The sequence below is a fragment of the Notamacropus eugenii genome, chromosome 3, assembly GCF_028372415.1.
Source record: "Notamacropus eugenii isolate mMacEug1 chromosome 3, mMacEug1.pri_v2, whole genome shotgun sequence".
Classification (NCBI taxonomy): domain Eukaryota; kingdom Metazoa; phylum Chordata; class Mammalia; order Diprotodontia; family Macropodidae; genus Notamacropus; species Notamacropus eugenii.
The window spans coordinates 287,803,382-287,821,402 of record NC_092874.1 but is presented as its reverse complement, the minus strand read 5'-3'; the positions used below and the strand labels follow the sequence as shown (position 1 = coordinate 287,821,402).

At 40.5% G+C, this 18,021-nt stretch overlaps 1 protein-coding gene across 1 annotated transcript in view; it reads left to right on the top strand.

Moving 5' to 3' along the window:
• Positions 1-18,021, top strand: part of APPL2 (adaptor protein, phosphotyrosine interacting with PH domain and leucine zipper 2) — a 76,227-nt gene that overhangs the window by 6,070 nt on the left and 52,136 nt on the right. The window contains exon 2 of the mRNA XM_072655809.1: positions 10,229-10,327. Coding sequence (XP_072511910.1) covers positions 10,229-10,327 — 99 coding nt within the window. The remainder of the gene's footprint in view (positions 1-10,228; positions 10,328-18,021) is intronic.

Here is an 18,021-nt window from a genome sequence, read left to right as displayed (position 1 = left end):
CCTGTTGGCCTCAGTTTTCTCATCTGTTAAATGAGCTGGAGAAGGAAATGGCAAAGTGCTTCAATATCTTTGCCAAGAAAACCCCAAAATGAGGTTTTGAAGAGTTGGACACAACTGAAATGACCAAACCAGGAACATAGTAGGTTCTTAATAAATGCTTGTTAACTTAAAGGACATACCAAGTGTTGGGGACAAACTAGGCCCAAAATAATTGTTCTGTATAATGTCCATTATATAGGTGGGGAGACTGAGGTCTGAAGCATTTAGGGTTTCCTAGCTAGTAGGCAGCTGATAGAGTCAGAGATCATGTGAGATTCTCCACAGAGCTTTAACCAGTAAGCCAAAAATATGTCCTGAGATAATCAAGGGTTTTTGTTTAATTTAACAGTTCTGTGACTGTTCAATAGCAGTTCAATAGGGTTTTAAGGATTGGATATTCATGTAGAATAAGGATCCCTAGATCAGTGTAGATTAGATCCTGCCTTATAGGCATCTAACCCATGTGACCTTGGGGGAGGCACAACCTCCCTGATTCTCGGTATCATTCTCCACAAAATGAGAGACTTGGGCCAGATGAGGCCCTCAGAAGACCCTTTTAGCTCTCTAGATCTGTGATCTTGTGACCTTCGATAACCATGAGTCTGTCCCTCACCAATCTTTGAACTGGATCCTTGGGCTTTCATTCTGACTCTGCCAGTGGTGAGCCATGTGAACCTGAGTTAATTTTCTCAACTGCAAAATGGGAATGATGACACCTCCTCTAGGAGGTTGTGATAATCGCATGGAATCACATGAAAGGGATCCTAGGTTTTGGAGCTGGTAGGGTGGGGCTTTAGAACAGGGAATGTCAGAGATGGAAGGGGGCTTAGAATAGAGGATGACAGAGATAGGAGGGGCCTTAGAATAGGGGATGTCAGAGCTGGGAGGGGCTTTAGAACAGGGGGTGTCAGAGCTGGGAGGGTCTTTAAGTTCATCTAGTGCAGGGGTTATTAGTTAAACTGGATTATACAACATCCTTGAGGTCCATGGATAGATTTCAAGGGGTTCATGAACTTGAAGAGGAAAAAAGAAATGACATCTTTTTTTCATTAGCCTCTAACTCAAATTCAGCATTTCCTTCAGTTATTTAAGAGGAGGTCCATAGGTTTCCCCAGCTTCCCTGAGATGTCTAAGACATAAAAAAAGGTTAAGAATCCCTGATCTGGTCCAGTCCCTTCAAAGTACAGATGAGGAAACTGAGGCCCCCAGAGGGGAATTGATTAGCCTAGGATCCTAAAGCTAGTAGAGGACAAAGCCAGGACTGAAACCTAGGTCCTGCAAGTCAAAAACTCAGGACCTGCCCAAATACAGCAGGTGGCTGGGGGAGTGTCTTGTGACTATAAGTAACTATGTAAATGTGACCTTTGATTATAATTGTCCTTAATAAAGCTTGTAGCTGTTTGGTGACTTTGTTTTGTCTTCTCAAGGGTGGGACCTTATAATTCCTATTTAGGGATAAATTATAATGGGTGTGCATGTCCCTGCTTTAGAATGGATAGAGTCCCTCCCAGTGTGTGTTAATCCCTCCCAATATGAGTTATAACATTTCTCATTTCCTTTCCATTCTCTCCGTTCATGGCCACCACCTTCTGGCCTCATTATCTCTCCCTGAATCATTGCAATGGCCTTCTTGCCTCGGGTCTATACCACCTCTACTCCATCATGCTCCCCAAAGTGGCTGAATTTATATTCCGAAAGCACAGATCTGTCAAAAAAACTCAAAAAACTCCCCTGGCTCCCTATTACCTCTAGGATCTAAGGCAGACTCCTCCATTTGGGCTTCATAATATGGTTCTGGTTTAGACAGAGGTTTCCAGTCTACCCAGACAGCTAGAGCACTGGATCCTTACTAGTAATGTGACCCTGGATATGTTACTTCCTTCTGCCTCAGTTTCCTTAGTATAAAATGGAAATAAAAATAGTATCTCTCTCTAGGTTATTATGAGGATCAAATAATGTAATTACAAAGTGGCTTGTAAGCCGTAAGTGCCATATAAAGTGAGCTAGTAGTAACAGTAGTTGTACCTTTCCAGCCTTATTACACATTATTCCCTTTTGTGGACTTTATGATCCAGTCAGGGGGCCGCTGTGTGGCACAGTGGATAGAGCACTTGGCCTGGAGCCAGGAAGACCTGAGTTCAAATCCCACTTCAGATACTTAACTAATTGTGTGATCCTGGGCAAGTCACTTTGCCCTGTTTGCCTCAGTTTCCTCATCTGTAAAATGAGCTGGAGAAGGAAATGTATCTTTGCCAAGGAAACTCCAAAAGGGGTCATGAAGAGTCAGACATGACTGAAACAACCAAACAACAATATAAGTGGTCCAGTCAAACTGACTTATTTGCTGCTCCTCCCATGTTAAACATTGCATTTGAGCTAGTTAGTTCAGTAGGTAGATCACAGAGCCTGGAGTCAGGAAGACCTAATCTGGCTTCAAACACTTACTAGCTGTGTGACTGATCAAGTCACTTAACTTATTTGCCTTAATCCACTGGAGAAAGAAACAGCAAACCAGTATTCTAGTCACAACCTTAGTAGCTTTATGACTTTGGGTAGAGAAATCACTTCATTCAGTTTCTTCCTCTATAAAGTGGACATGAGCAAACTTGTGTTTCCTAACTACCCAGGGCTGTTATGAGGAAGGTACTTCTCAGACCTTAAAATCTCACAGAAATGGGATCTGTTTTTTTTGCTCCATCAGTCATATCTGTGACATATTTGCTCTTCTGCTCAATGAAAAAGACCCTAGAAAAGCTTTGTTTGCCATTATTTGACTCTTTTTTCTCTTTGTACACATTGTTAGGTTTACATAGCCTGTAACCAGGCTGCTGATAACTAACTCTAGGAACATAAAATCTTTTGAATAGTGAAGTCAGGGACAGACTGAATGAACACATATCCGATCGATTTCTTCCTGCTTGGCAGCACTCACTACTGCATGTAATAAACTGAAATTTTTGTCAACAAAGAAGGTTGAACTCCAGTTGGTGAATGTTTTTCAGCCATGGCAACTTATGAAGAGGCAGGCTTCTTGTCCACACTCAGGTGCGAGATATATTGAGATCCGCATTGGTGGAAGTATTGCCCACCCCAGTGAAATCATGGATCCTTGAAGCCTGGATAGAACTAAAGAAGTGCCTTATTTCTGCTTCCCACTGTGACATTAATAGAATAGTGACTTCAGACATTTGTTTTCCCATTGGCTCTAAGAAAACTACTTCAAAGGAAAGGAATTTAATAATCCTACTTGACACACCAATCTTTATATAAAATTTACCTTTGATACCAGTCCCTTACTTTGGAGTGATGGGGGACTATGGATAGGGAACACTAAATCATACCTTTTTGACATGTGGGTTAATTTTACTGACCTTTTTTCCTCTTCTTATTAATCCTTTATTATAAAGGATGAGACTCTGGGAGTAGGACAGGAAAGAAGGAAGTGATATAAAAATAACAAATATCAATACAAAATATTCTTTAAAAAAGAATATTCTGTAACCAGGGGACATTTAATTAAGTAAAGAAAAAAGGTAAGTATCATCACCCACTAGGTAGAGTTGTTGATCATAGAATCAGTAAGATTCAGGTTTGAAACTCACCCCAGAAACTTATTTTCTATGTAAAGTTGGGAAAGTATTATAACCTCTCTGCACTGTTTTCTTTGTCTCTAAAATGGGTATGAGAACAGCTCCTGCCTCAAGGACTGTTGTATCTAATGAGACAATGCATGAGAAAGCTTGGCATTTTGATTATTATTTGAAGTTGGACCTTGGCAATTAAAAAATGACAGAAGTATAGTACTTGTTAATTCCTCACTTGCCATAGAACCTAAATACAAAATGCACATATTTTGTTTACTTCAACAAACACTGATAGTTGGCATAATGTAGTGATCATGAGAATAACTTACATTATGCTTTAAAGTTGGCAATGCCCCACCTAGGACACGATTTTACTTGAGTCTCTTGGCTGCTCCTTGAAGGCAGGAGTTGTTGCTTCATTTTTGTCTTTGCATCCCCAGTATCTGTCACATAGTAGGCTCTCAATAAAAGCTTTATAAAAGCTAATAAAAGACTAGGAGAGCCTCATAACAGCCTTTTGAGGTAATACACAGGCATTATTATCCCTATGTTACAAAAGAGGAAACTGAGTCTCAGAGAAGTTAAGTCTTACTAGGTAGGATCACACAACCATTAAGTGTTAGAAGCAGGATGTAAGCCTGGTACTTGCACTGTCTCTGTTATGCCACACTGCGTATTGGTGTACAGTAAGCATTTTGCAAACCTCTGCTTACTATCTAAATGCTAGCCGTTGTTACCATCATTTTAATTTTTCTCTCTTTCTGCATCATAGCTATTAGCATTATGCAAACATACAATTGTATGCCCTTCCCGATATAATGAAATAGGTCAGAGGCTGATTCATGAAGGAACACCCAGGTGTTTCCCAGCAGGTTGGAGAGAGGGGTAATATTGAGTTATGTCTAGATTTGAGAATGGTTTTCCCTTTTCTTCCACTGAAATAATGTATATTCATTTTAATATCATATTATTCATGTTACATATTATTAGATTATTTTGATTTCACATCACCTTCATTTCTTAATCAATTTCACCCCCTTTCCCATCCAGGGAGCCATCTCTTATAACAAAGAATAATAAAGAAACAAGGGAGGAAAAGCATTTTAGAAAACTAACCAATGCACCAAGTAAGTTCAACAGTATATGCAGTATTCTGCATCTGTAGGCCCTCACCTTTTCAAAGAGGGGAAAAGGTATTATTGTCACATCTCTTCTTTGGGGCCAGACCTGAGCCCCACTTCTGTTTTTGTTGTTTTCATGTTGTTGCTGTCATTCTGTGTATTGTTTACTGCGTATTTCACTTTGCATCAGTTCACGTAAGACTTATGCTTCCCTAAGAATATTGCATTTAATTGACATCCAGGAAGGGTGTTTAGTTTGGTTTGGTTTTGCTTTCTTTATGAAAATATAGGTCCAGTACCTCCTCCTATATATTTATATCATCTTTATTTCCAGATATATATGTCCCCACTCTCTCTTCCCTCTTGCAGCAAACCTGGTATGCTTTTGCATTCTTGTGGAATCTGGGGTCATCTGTGCCCCACAGTCTGGTGTTCATTCTCACCACATTGCTGCTGTTCCATCTTTCTGCCTCCCTGAATACACTCTCTTCCAGTCCAGATGAGGATGGAAGTTAGATTCAGGGTGAGGAATCCTGAAAATAAAGTACTGCCTGTGTCCAAACAGGAAGAGTAGAGTCCATTCTCCATTCTGGCTCTGGAAGGCATGATGACCCCTGCCCAGCTTTGGAGGGGAGAGAATGCCCCTGAAGAATCCTAGCTGTGTGCTAGCTCAGAAGGGAGTTGTTCCTGAACTCTGGCATGACTTACTAGTGCCCCCTGCATCCCCCCAAGTTACCTTGAATGTTTTTAGTACATGCTTGCATTTGTCCAGCTTCTTTCTCCTTATCTTGGAGGTAAGGATGGTTTCACTTTGGTGTCTCCCTACCTAGTATCTAGAGCAGCATCAGGCACATCTTTGTCACTCAGTCATTTCAGTCGTATCTGATTCTTCATGACCCCATTTGAGGGCTTCTTGGTACAGATCCTGGAGTGGTTTGCCATTTCCTTCTCCAGCTCATTTTACAGATGAGGAAACTGAGGCAAAGAGAGTTAAGTGATTTGCCCAGGGTCTCACAGCTAGTAAGTGTCTGAGGCCAGATCTGAACTCAAGTCAAACTAACTTCACGCCTGGCAGTCTATCCACTGTGCCATCTAGCTACACATAGAAGACACTTAATAAATGCTTGTTGATAGAGATACCAGCTTCCATCTCAAATTCATGATATATGTCCCTTCTTAATGTTCTCTCCCCTTTGACATAACTTTGTGTCAATGTCTCTGAGGATGTGTTATATCCTCTTGGTAGAATGTACATATATATATACACACGTATATACACATAAACCCATTCATCTGTATAATATATATATATACATGTGTGTGCATATACATACATATTTTGTCTCCTCCAACAGAATGCAAAAACCCCAGGTTACTCTGTTTTTGTTTTTGTATCTAGCATCATTCTTGGAGTATAGTAGTATATAATAACTGTTTTGAATTGAATTAAATTGAAATCCAAGCTCAGCATTCACTTCTATAATGTTCATCTGAATCCTGAGGTGGAGGATGAATCAAATTCATCTAATTTTTTTTTCTGATTTCTTGGGGAGAGGTCAAGTCAGTTAGCATCCATTTCTTGTCTGACACCAGGTGAAGGACGGCTCCTTGTACTGGTCAGGGTACAGGTATACAGAAGAGTGTGAGCAATCTGTTTTTAAGATCTCCTTAATGAAGGCCTCATTGTTGCAGCTTTCTTCCTTTTCTCCACATCATCCTTGTCATGTCCTCTCATGACACTGGGGTCATCACTAAAGTCACAATTAGCTGACCACTACTCTTCTCTGCTCTTGACAAAGCAACTAAAAGTTTCCTGGACAAATGTCAGCCACAGAGGAGAATGAACTTGCTAATGCTAATAGTTGATCCATCATCTTCATCCATCCCTCATGCCCCCTGGATGAAGGCCAGACCCCTCTACCTAGCATTCAAGCCTCTCAACACTTTGGCACCATTCCACCCTTTTCTAATATTATTTTTTTCTGTGAGCTGTTCACCACAGAAACTCTACAATTCTCGGCTCTCCTAATGTGCCCTCTGCTTTCCTGCCTCACCTCCTTTGCTTTCACACTTCCCCCTACATGGAATTCTTTTTCTTCCTTTCTTCTTTTGGATTCTTGCCCATCTTTCAGATTGCAGTAGTGACTGACCCTGAAATCTCATTGGTACATAAAGAACTCTCTGTTGAGAACCTATGCAGGTCTGTGCCTTCTCTGCGACAGTAAGCTTTCAGAGTTACCTGGGGTTCAGAGAGGTTACTTGACCAAGATCACACAGCTATCAGAAGCTGTACTTGAACCCAGGCCTTCCTGACTCCAAGGCTAGCTCCTATACACTTTTTTCCCCAAGTTTATCTCAAATTCTACCTCCTCCAGTGAAACTTTCCCTGATCCCCTTGGTTGGTAATGATCAGACCCCTCAGCTGCACATTGACCTTTGTTCTATATCTTTCTAACTTCCCCATGTAGTTATCATGTGAATGAATAATAAGGCATTTATGTTTCAGGCATTGTAGTAGGTGCTGAAGGCACAGAAATGTGATAGAGTGAGATAGTTCTTACCTTCAAGGAGTTTATATTCTAATCTGAGGAGACAGTGTGTAGATATAGATACCCAAGCTAGCTCTATTTATCTATCTCTATATCTGTCTATCTAGATCTATTTCTATATATCTTTAATTATATGTATATATGTATATGGGAGTGGTGGCCAGAGTTGGGTTCTAGGAAGTCATGCGGTTGATGAGTTAAGTCACAGGGCATCTACTATTTAATTTACTTATTATTTCTAGAGGAAGAATTAGGGTTCAAGGATAGGACTAGTAGATGGTACAATGTCTAGAGTGCCCCAACCAAACAATGGCCTGGGGTCAGTTAGATACAGTAGACTAGAGGTCACCTGTCAGGATAGCTCAGACCTGGAGAGATCTAGCTAAGCTGATTAAATCAGCAGGCAAACAATGGGGACATGGTGATGTGACTTCAAATATGATGTTATATATTCGTATGGTCTAGGTGACACTTCTCTTCGACTCAATTTCCCTAGCTATAAAATGAGGGGGTATGATTTGATGACCTCTAAGGCCCTTTCTATCCCAAAACCATGATCCTCCAAGAAAAGAGGAATGGTGTTAGGCATGGGGTTAGGAAGTTACTAGTCCAGACAAGGAGTGGGGAGCACCAACATGGCAGGAGGCAAGATGTCTAGAGGTTCTTGGTACCTTACCCACCTTCTAGACTGCAAACTTCATATGATCAGGAACTATATCTTTTTTTCTCATTCAACAAACATATTTAAATTTTAGGTTTAATTGTTTACAATTAACGAAAACATTTTCTCTTCCTCCCATCCCCCTTCCTCCAGTCAACAAACATTTATTGTGTTCCTTGAACACAGACAACTAAAGTCAAAGGTTAAATTGTCCCTACTCTCAAGGAGTTTATGTTCCATCAGGAGGGGGAAACCTTAGTGTAAGTCTCATAACCATTAGGTGGTGCAGTGGAAAGATTGTTGGGCCTGAAGTCAGGAAGAGCTGAGTTCAAATCCAGTTTCGGACACTTACTAACTGTGTGACACTGGGCAAGTCACTTGACTTATTTATCCCATTTTCCTAAACTATAAAATGGGGGTAATAACAGCACCTACTTCATGGGATTATTGTGAGGATCAAATGAGATATTTGTAAATCATTTAGCATGTTGCCTAGCACATAGTAGGTATTATACAAATTCTTATTCCCTTCCTCCCTCGTGGTAAATGTGTATCTTCTTCAGGGGCTACCACAGTATTCTGTATATAGTAGATTCTTAACAGAGATTTGCTGGATGAATGAATCATAATTAAAATTTCTTAGTTCAAATTTTCATTCTTTCATCTAGTTAGAAGGCAATTATTAAGTGCCCACTCTGTGCACAGCAGCTATTGAATGCTTTGCAAATTGCTTTGAGAAGTAATCAGGCAGTTTCCTCATTAAAAGCAGTTGGGCTCTTGTCCATTTGTCTCTGATGCTTCTCCCATGTCTGATTTATTTTTAAACACATTTTTATACTTTTTTGGGGTTTTACCTCACTTCAATTGACCTCTTGCTTCTCCCAGAGAGCCATCCTATATAATAAATAACACTTTTTAAAGAAAAAGAGGAAAAACAATAGCAAAATACATTTTGTGTATTTTTTATTTATGGAATAAAACAAGCATTTAAAAAAATCTGATAGTAAAGGCCCTTTTCCAAACCCATGGACCCTCACCTCTGCAAAAGAGCCACGTGGGGATGTTTTATACCTCTTCTTTAAGGCCAATCTTCGTGATTATGCAACATTCCCTTTTAATTGTTTTATGGTTGGGTCCAATTTAGTCTGCTCAGGTTTGAAAATTAAGCCCATGAAATGTGGGCCAAAAGATCAGTGGAAAGAGTAAGGGTCTGCTTTAGGCCCAATGTGAGGAAAAACTGACATTTTGACGATGGAGTGGACTTCCTGGGAGGCAGTGGGTGCCCCATCTTCAGAGGTGTTCTGGCCCCTTGGGAGGGAATGCCACAGACAGGATTCCTGTGCAAGTACAGGTTGGACGAGATGGCCTGGGAGGCTCCATCCATCTCTGAGGCCTTGTGAATCTTGGAAGAGGTCTGCCCTGGCAGACTCCCAACCAGATGGCAGGCTTATGGAATGATTACACGTGGCAGGCGTACAGGCCCTGATTACCCTCCCCAGGTACCCAGATAGAAATTATAATGAGCTGTTTATTTGGACTGGCAGGTAGGACACCGCACCCGGTTGATTGGATGGACCATCCTGGGGCTTAGATATGGGATCATGTCAGGTCAGCCAGCAGGCCTCTGCTAATTTTAATCCCCTTAAAATGTGATTTTCTTCCTTTGTGTGGTCTTGACAGCTGATGCTCATCTCTCATTCCCTCTTCCTGTGTGCCATGTCCTGGAAATTAGAGAGGGAGCTCTGACATAAGGGCCCTTAGAATTTATTCCCACTGATGTCAGGGATGAAAGGATCAGACATAGATTCAAGGTTTGGCAGATAATACCCTCCCGACCCTGGATCTCCCTGTGATGCCAGTGTGTTTTTTCCAAAGGGATGCTGAAAGGACATCTCCAAAATGTGACTTTTCAAGGCAGCAGGGTGCAATGAAAAAGGCATAAATTTTGATTCAGAGGACCTGGGTTCAAATCCCAGTTTTTGTACTCATCACCTATGTGGGCTTCCCCACTCTGAACCTCAGTTTCCTTCTCTGTAAAATGATTATATGTCAGATTGCTTGCTTTCTTACTGAGGGGGGTAGGAGGGATGGAGAGAAGCTGAAACTCAAAAAGTTTTAAGAAATGAATGTTTAAAATTGTTTCTACATGTAATTGGGGGAAAATAAGATAATAAAAAATTATAAAATAAAATGATGAGGTTGGACTCCAAGGCCATGATCCTAGGACCTATGACTAAAACCATCCTCTTTTTTCTCTTTTCTCTTTTCTTCCAGACTCGTTCCTTACTGAGTGTCTTTGAAGAAGATGCAGGGACTCTCACAGACTATACAAACCAGCTACTGCAGGCCATGCAGCGAGTTTATGGAGCCCAGGTACGATGACGATGATGCTCTCACATTTCTCACAATGTATACTTGTGCCCTCCTTCTTAAATAAGCTTGCAGGATCTTCCAGAAGTCTGCCTAAAACTAACATTTTAGAAAACAGAACCAAATTTTGGTTCTCATGGTTTTTTCCCCAATTACATGTAAAAGAAAATTTTTTTTTAACATTCAGTTTTTAAAATTTTAAGTTCCAAATTTTCTCTGTCCCTCTCTCCCCTCCTTGAGCAGGCAGGCAATTTGATAGAGATTGTACATGTGCAGGCATGCAAAATATATTCCTATATCAGCCAGGTTGCAAAAGAAAACACAAACCAAAAAAGAAGGAAAGGTAGAAAAAGAAGGAAGGAAGGAGGGAAGGAAGGAAGGAAGGAGGAAAGAAAGAAAGAAAGAAAGAAAGAAAGAAAGAAAGAAAGAAAGAAAGAAAGAAAGAAAGAAAGAAAGAAAGAAAGAAAGAAAGAAAGAAAGAAAGAAAGAAAGAAAGAAAGAAAGAAAGAAAGAAAGAAAGAAAGAAAGAAAAAGAAAAAAGAGAAGAGAAAGGGAGGGAGGAAGGGAGGGAGAGAGGAAGGAAGGAAGGAAAGAATGCATTAATTTGCATTCAGACTCTATTCGTTCTTACTCTAGCAGTGGATAGCATTTTTCATCGTCAGTCCTTCAGAATTGTCTTGGATCATTGCTGAGAACAGCTAAGTCATTCAGAATTGGTCATTGCACAAGAAAAGGGAGTCAGATTTGCCTTGTCTCTCCTTCTTCCCCCCAAAGACTTTAAGGATGCCTTGAGATCATGGAATCTTAGTTCTACAGCTAGAAGAGACCTCAGAGGTGATCTAGTTCAGTATTGTCATTTTACAGATAAGGAAAGTGATATTCAGAGAAATGATTTATCCTAGATCACACAGCTAGTAAATGTCTGAGGCAGGATTTGCAGCGAGGTCTTCCTGCATTCAATCCTGATTCTTCCCCATACTCTTCTGCCTCTTCTGCAAAATGGGAGGGTGGAGTCTAGACTAGCTGATCTCTGAGGTTTCATGTTCTTTGTCTACATCTAACAAATTCTCAGTTTGCCAATGTGGAAGGATAAAGCTCATACTTCTTTAAATACTTATTCTGAAAAGTTTAAGTTTTAGGTCTAAGATTATTAAGGACTTCCCCAAGTTCCTCTTTTCTATTGAGAGGCATAAATATATGTGTGACTTGCAAATAAAACACTCCCCAGGGGGAAAAGGGTTTCTAAATAGTGAATATGAGTATTTTTAAGATTAAGAAGCACTCATGTGAATAAAATATACCTAGCAGCATTTTTTGTGGGACCAAAGAATTGGAAACCAAATAGAAGCCCATTGATTGGAGAATGACTCAACAAGTGATGGTAAATTACTTTACTGTAAGAAATGATGACTGTGATGAATGTAGAGAAGGATGAGAAGATTTAAATGAACTGATACAAAGTGAAGTGAGAAGAACCAGGAAAACAATATAGGTAATGACAACAGCAGTGCAAATGGAGAATACTGAAAGCCCCAAACAAACAAAACTGACTGCTGGCAAATTAAAATGACTAAGTTTGATCTCCAAAGAAGAGATATGAGAAGGTGTGTTCCTACCTCCATTTGCAGAGGTGGGAGACTATGAATGTGTGTGAATCATGACAGAAAATTTCAGACTTGGTCAATATGTTGGTTTTGCTAAACTGGGCTTCTCTCCTCCCTTTTTCATTCTTTGTTATAAGAGAGGGTTCTCTGTGTAGGAGGGGAGAGGCATAGGAATATCTTAAGAAATGCAGGTGATATAAAAAAAAAGACGATATCAGGAAAAAACACTTTTTAAAAGAAACAAAATCATAATTAGGCCAGAGTGATTAGGACTTTATTCTGGAGCACAAAAATTTAGAGGGATCTGCTAATTTAGCAGCCCTTCCAACTCAGGGATTTGTCAGCAGCTCAGATAGGAAAAAATTTGATCTTAGCACCTTTTTGGAAGAATAATGAGTTAGAATAGGAAGCTGCCACATAGCATCCTTGTAATGTTGTGGGTCACCGTTCAAGGGATCAGATTCTTGCTGTCTCCCTCTGCACCTGTTCAACTATATTTTTCTTCAGAATTTGCTTTGAGGGATTATTTGGTGTTGCTTGCCCTGGTCAGAAAAATTGCTAACGATGTCCCCAGTATATTTGTGTTGGTGTTTGTGGATTTCTTGCACCTAAAAATGTTGCAATATGAATTTAGTAGATCTGCAGTTTCATATGCAATCATCTTTTTATTGTACTGTTATGAAAATGCTTTATTCCATAAACTAAAAATTAAATAAACAGAAACTGAATAAGACAGGCAAAAAAAAAAAGGATTGTTTCTTTGATCCCTTGGGTTCAGCATGGTCTCTAGTACCAGTTGCACAGTAGTGATCTTGACAGAATGGGAAAAAAATGAGTTATGATCATTGTTACCCTTTCCTAACCAGGACTACAGGACCAGAGTTGGGCAAATGCATACATTTCTCCCATCCCTCCTTTCTCCTCCTCACTGATGGCCTCCAGAGAAATTCTACATGGTCTTTCTGTAGCTTTTGGGTCTGGATTGTGATTTCATTGGCTCAGGGAACTCCCAGGGAGGAATTTCCCTCTACCAATACAAATCAATGTCTGCTGTGCAACTCAGCATCTTGAGATATCCCTCGGGCACCATGGGGTTAAGTAACTTGCCCAGTGTCATCCTTTCTATTTCATTCCATAGTATTGATTTGTTTTCTGCCCCAGACTCCCAGATTTGTTTACTGTCCCTTATGTAGGGGCAGAAACAGAACACAAGGTAGAAAAATGCCACCCTTTCAGCTCTGTTCCTCCAACTACAAGAAGCAGAATCAGACCAACGCTGCTTAAATTCCCCTCCCTGGCCATCACTTGCCTACATTTATGTTTTCTTCTCCCATTAGAATGTAAAATCTCCTTTGGAAAAGGATTATCCTTCTTGTTTATCTTGGTATCCCAATACTGAACACAATGCATGGCACACAGTAAGCATTTAATAAATGCGTTTCCATTCCCAGTTTGAGGACTGCTGTCTACATACTACTGGCTTAGGCAGCTTTTAATCATCAGTTAGCCAATATGCATTAATTTCCATTAGTGACATTTAAAAGATACTGATTATAATAAAATATATAACAGCAGGATGCTTAGCTCATAAAAGAATATTCACTATAGCTCAGAAATTTTATTTTAAGGATAATTTAGACTAAAACTGAAATTATTACATGGAAACAGCATAGTTAGCAAACTCAATATTGACCTGGTACTGCCTATAACTAGTTGTACAGCCTAAACCAAGTCACTTGACCTCTCTGAGCCTCAGTTTCCTCCTCTGTAAAATGAGAGGATTAAACTATAGCCCTCCAAGGTCCCTTCCAGCTTTCAATCCCATAAGAAGACATTTCCTTCCCTTCCTTCTTCACTGGAGTAGAGTGAGCCTCAAATGAGATCATATGTGTGTGTGTGTGTGTGTGTGTGTGTGTGTGTGTGTGTGTGTGTGTGTGTGCATGTGAGAGAGAGAGAGAAAGAGAGAACAATGAAAAGTGTCAAGTGCTATACAGAGGTGATGTGTGATTGTTACTGACTTTGAGAGAAAGTGAGATATGATCTCTTGAAAGAGGAAAAAGGGAGAAGTCAAGATTTTGCAGCTTAATGATAGAACAGAGTCATTTTGCAGCATAATGATAAAACAGAGTCATTAGGAGGCAGGATGGTGTGATGGATAGAGCATAGGATCTGACATCAGAAAGACCCAAGTTCAAATCTTGTCTCTGATACATCCTAGTGAGTCAATAAGCATTAACTAAGCTCTTACAATGTGCCAGGCATTTTACTAAGCCTTGAGAATGCAAAGAAAGGCAAAAATAGTTCCTGCTCTCACAAAATTTACACTCTAGGTGGGGAGATAACATGAAATATGTAGGAAGTATCCAGAGTAGACAGAAGGTTATCTCAGAAGGGAAGGGGGGGGTTGGGGAGGTGGGGTGCCTAGGATGGCTTCCTGAAGAAAGTAGAATTTGAACTGAGTCCTGAAGGAAGCCAGGGGGTGACATGGTCAGGCCTGTGTTTTAGAAATATCAAAGGTAAGTGTGGAAAGGATGAGTGGAGACACTGGAGGCTGGGATACTGAACCACAACAAAATACCATGCTAGTCTCCTGCATGGTGATTTCCACGTTGCTATTTATTTAGGCTATTCATGGGAAATGGGCAGCTAGGTGTTCCCATAGTGCACAGAATGCTGGGCCTGGAGTCAGGAAGATTCATATTCCTGAGTTCAAATCTGGCCTCGGACACTTACTAGCTGTGTGACCCTGGGTGAGTCATTCAACTCTGTTGGCCTCAGTTTCTCATCTATAAAATGAACTATAGAAGGAAATGGCAAACTATTGCAGTATCTTTGCCAAGAAAACACCAAATGGGGTCATGAAAAATTGAACATGATGGAACAATGACAAAATTCATGGTTACAATACAGAAACATGTATGAAAAAAATACCACTCTTTTAAAAATGAATGAAAGGATTTAGGTCTGACCACAGGTGTGCCATGCAATCAAAATGGCCTGGATTATTAACAGAAAGGGGTAATGAGTGCACTTGGTGCCAACAATCAGTTCAAGATGCCTTCATTACGATACCAGTCATTTCTGCTGCCATTTTTATAGATCTGAAAGTCTGGAAAACATTATACAGATATCGGCTCACTTGAGCTTCATGACAGTCTTGTGAGGTGGAGAGGTCACTATTGTTATTTCCATTGTACAAAGGAGAATATTTAGTCTGAAAAATTAAGTGAGCTCTCCAGTGTTCTGCAAACCTTTCCTTGATTCTGTTGGGAGGCCACCACTGTCCAATCATCAGGCTCCCAGTGCCATCCTGGATTCCTCTTTACTCTCCCTATAGATTCAATCTTATCTATACCATCTCTTGTTTCCATTCCTTTCCCTCTATTCGCACAGACACAACTCCAGCTTTCTGACTAGACTGCTTGCCTCAGTTCTTACCCCTTTTCCCTGCTCCTGTCCCAAACAATCCTCTACTCTGAAGACGATTCTTCTAAAATGTAGGTCTATGTCACCTCCCTGCTTAATGGCCTCCCAGATTGAATACACACTTCTGTTGGGCATCGAAAATCCTGGCCTTTTGCCATGATTCAGTATTCTTACTCTCTTCCACACCCTCAATGATGTAGCTTTATTAATGTACTTGCAGTCTCAGACTAGACACACCATCTCCCATCTATGAGCCTTTGCACGGACTGGAGTGCTCTCCCTTTCTCACCTCCAACTCCTAGAATCTTTGACTTCCTTCAAGACTACGTAGACCCCCAAAACTCCCCCAAATCCATCTCATGGGCTCAGAGACTTACCTAGAGTGCTGAGAGATCAGCAACTGAGGCTGTATGGAGGCTGAGTATTTACATCTTCAAAGGGATTGCAAAACCCACCACTAGAGATACTACTCACCTTTCCAGTCTCAATTCCTAGTAAAGTCCCTTTTACTCACTTACTTTTTCACAGTTAGTGCCCCCAGGCTTGAATGTACTGCTCCTGTACTGTGATCCTCACAGGACCCCTGGCTTCCTTTAAAGCTCAGCTCAGGCAGCTGGCCTTTCCTGAGCCTCAATGGTCAGTGCTTTCCTCCCATAGAAATCATTTATATCACTTTGTATATGTGTATTTATTTATCTATGCAAGTGGTGTTGCCCCCTCTCCCCTCAGAATGTTATCTCCTTGAGGGGAGGGGCTCCTTTGTTTTTTGTTGACGTATCCCCTGTGCCTGGCACAAAGTAACTTGTTGCTTCATAAATTAACTGAATTTCATTTAATTCAGTGAATTTAGTCCTGAAATCTAATGATTGCTAATCGACTTGGAGACCTAGAAATCTCTGAATGCTGTCCTCTAGACTCTGGCCCCTTCCCAAGAGCTTCTGGTCCCCATTTCCACCATTGCTTCGGTCCTTTACCTGTTTTGTCCAAATACCCCATTCTACATTTGTTTCTTTTGAACCAGAGACTTGAGTTTGGCCAAAAAAGAACCAAGCCTTGCATTCCAAGAGGCTGGAGCTCAGAGCACATGACTTTCACGTGGGCTTTCTCTTTGGCCAAAGATCTCCCTCCCTCTCATCTCTAATTTTCATGCAAAGGATGTTAGTGAGACTGTCTAATCCCAGCTGCCAACCCCAGTGAACAGCCCGGAACATTCATGGGAACAGAGGCGTCAGGATCGGCTGCATTTGGGGCTCAACTTTGTGCACAGTCTTTTCCATTTGGGATTTACAAATAGTACAAGGTCTGTTCTTTGATCCATTTGTTTGAAAATGGGTTTCTTTTATCCAGACAAATCCCTTGAATTTCATTCAATTCCTTTTAGCATTCCTCCTCCCCCAGTTATGGTTTTGTTAGCTCGTTGTTGCCTAACTCCACTGAGTCACTGAAATGTCCTCTGAATCAGCTTCCCTCCCCCTCCCCTTTCCCAAGTTCTCAGTGTATTCACAAACCACCTTTGGGACTGTCTCTTTAAATAAAAAAAATCAGGCAATTAGGAAAGACTTATGAGAAGAGATGCAAAACGAAGCAAGCAGAACCAGGATAATAATAACAACAAATAAGAACCAGAACAATAAATAAGAAGTGGAAGGATTACAGTGAAAATAGAAAGAAAAACAACAAAATAATGGAGAAGAGATGGGAGAAAGCATTGCCCTTGACTTTTGCAGGGATAGAAGGGTCTATGTCTGGAGCAGTGTAAATGAACAGCATCGAATTTTTTTTCTTTGTTGATTAGTTTTGCTAGACTTTTATTTTCTTCCTTATTTTCTTATTTTTTATAAGGAATTACTCCTTGGGAAGGTTAAGAGAGATGGATATATTGGGAAATGTAGGTAATGGAAAATATATTATTTTAAAAAATTTCCATCAGACATTTATCAGGGCATATTTTAAGATGAAGTTTGATATAGTGGAAAGAAAGGTCATTCACTAACTTTCGATCAGAAGGACCACATTCAAATCCTCCCTCTGTGACACTGGACAGATCATTTAACTTTTCTGGGCCTCAGCTTCCTCCTCTACAGGGTTAAGGTCTCTTTTCTCTCTAAATCTATGACTTTTATGATCAGTTTTGCCCTGGAGAAGCAGCCTGGCACAGAGAATACATAACCAAAGTCAGGAGGACCTGGGATCAAGTTCTACTTTTCACTCTGTGCTGACTATGTGACCCTAGAAAAGTCACTTCCTTCATCTCTCAGCATCCCATGCACCTCTCTAGAGATAGATATCTATCTTTAGATAGTTTGGAGAGGGGCTTCTCTAGATGCTGGGGAGACCAGGAAAAGTTTCATGAAGAAGATGGCACTTGAATGGAGACTGCAGGAGAGTTAGGGATTGCTGAAGTGGAGGCAAAGAGACAGGCAGTCCAAAGGTCTAGTGATGGAAAATGGAGCGCTATGTCAGAGGCACAGTTAATGAATCAGTATACCTGGAACACAGAGAGAGAGGGAGGAAATAAAAAATAAGAAGACTAGAGAGGTCTAAAAGAGCCAGGCTGTAAAGAGTTTTAAAGATTAGATTTGTTTATATTTGTAAATCCTAGAGGTAATAGGGAGCCATTGGGGATTGTTAAGGGATGGGAGAGTGACAAGTAATATGGTCATTGAC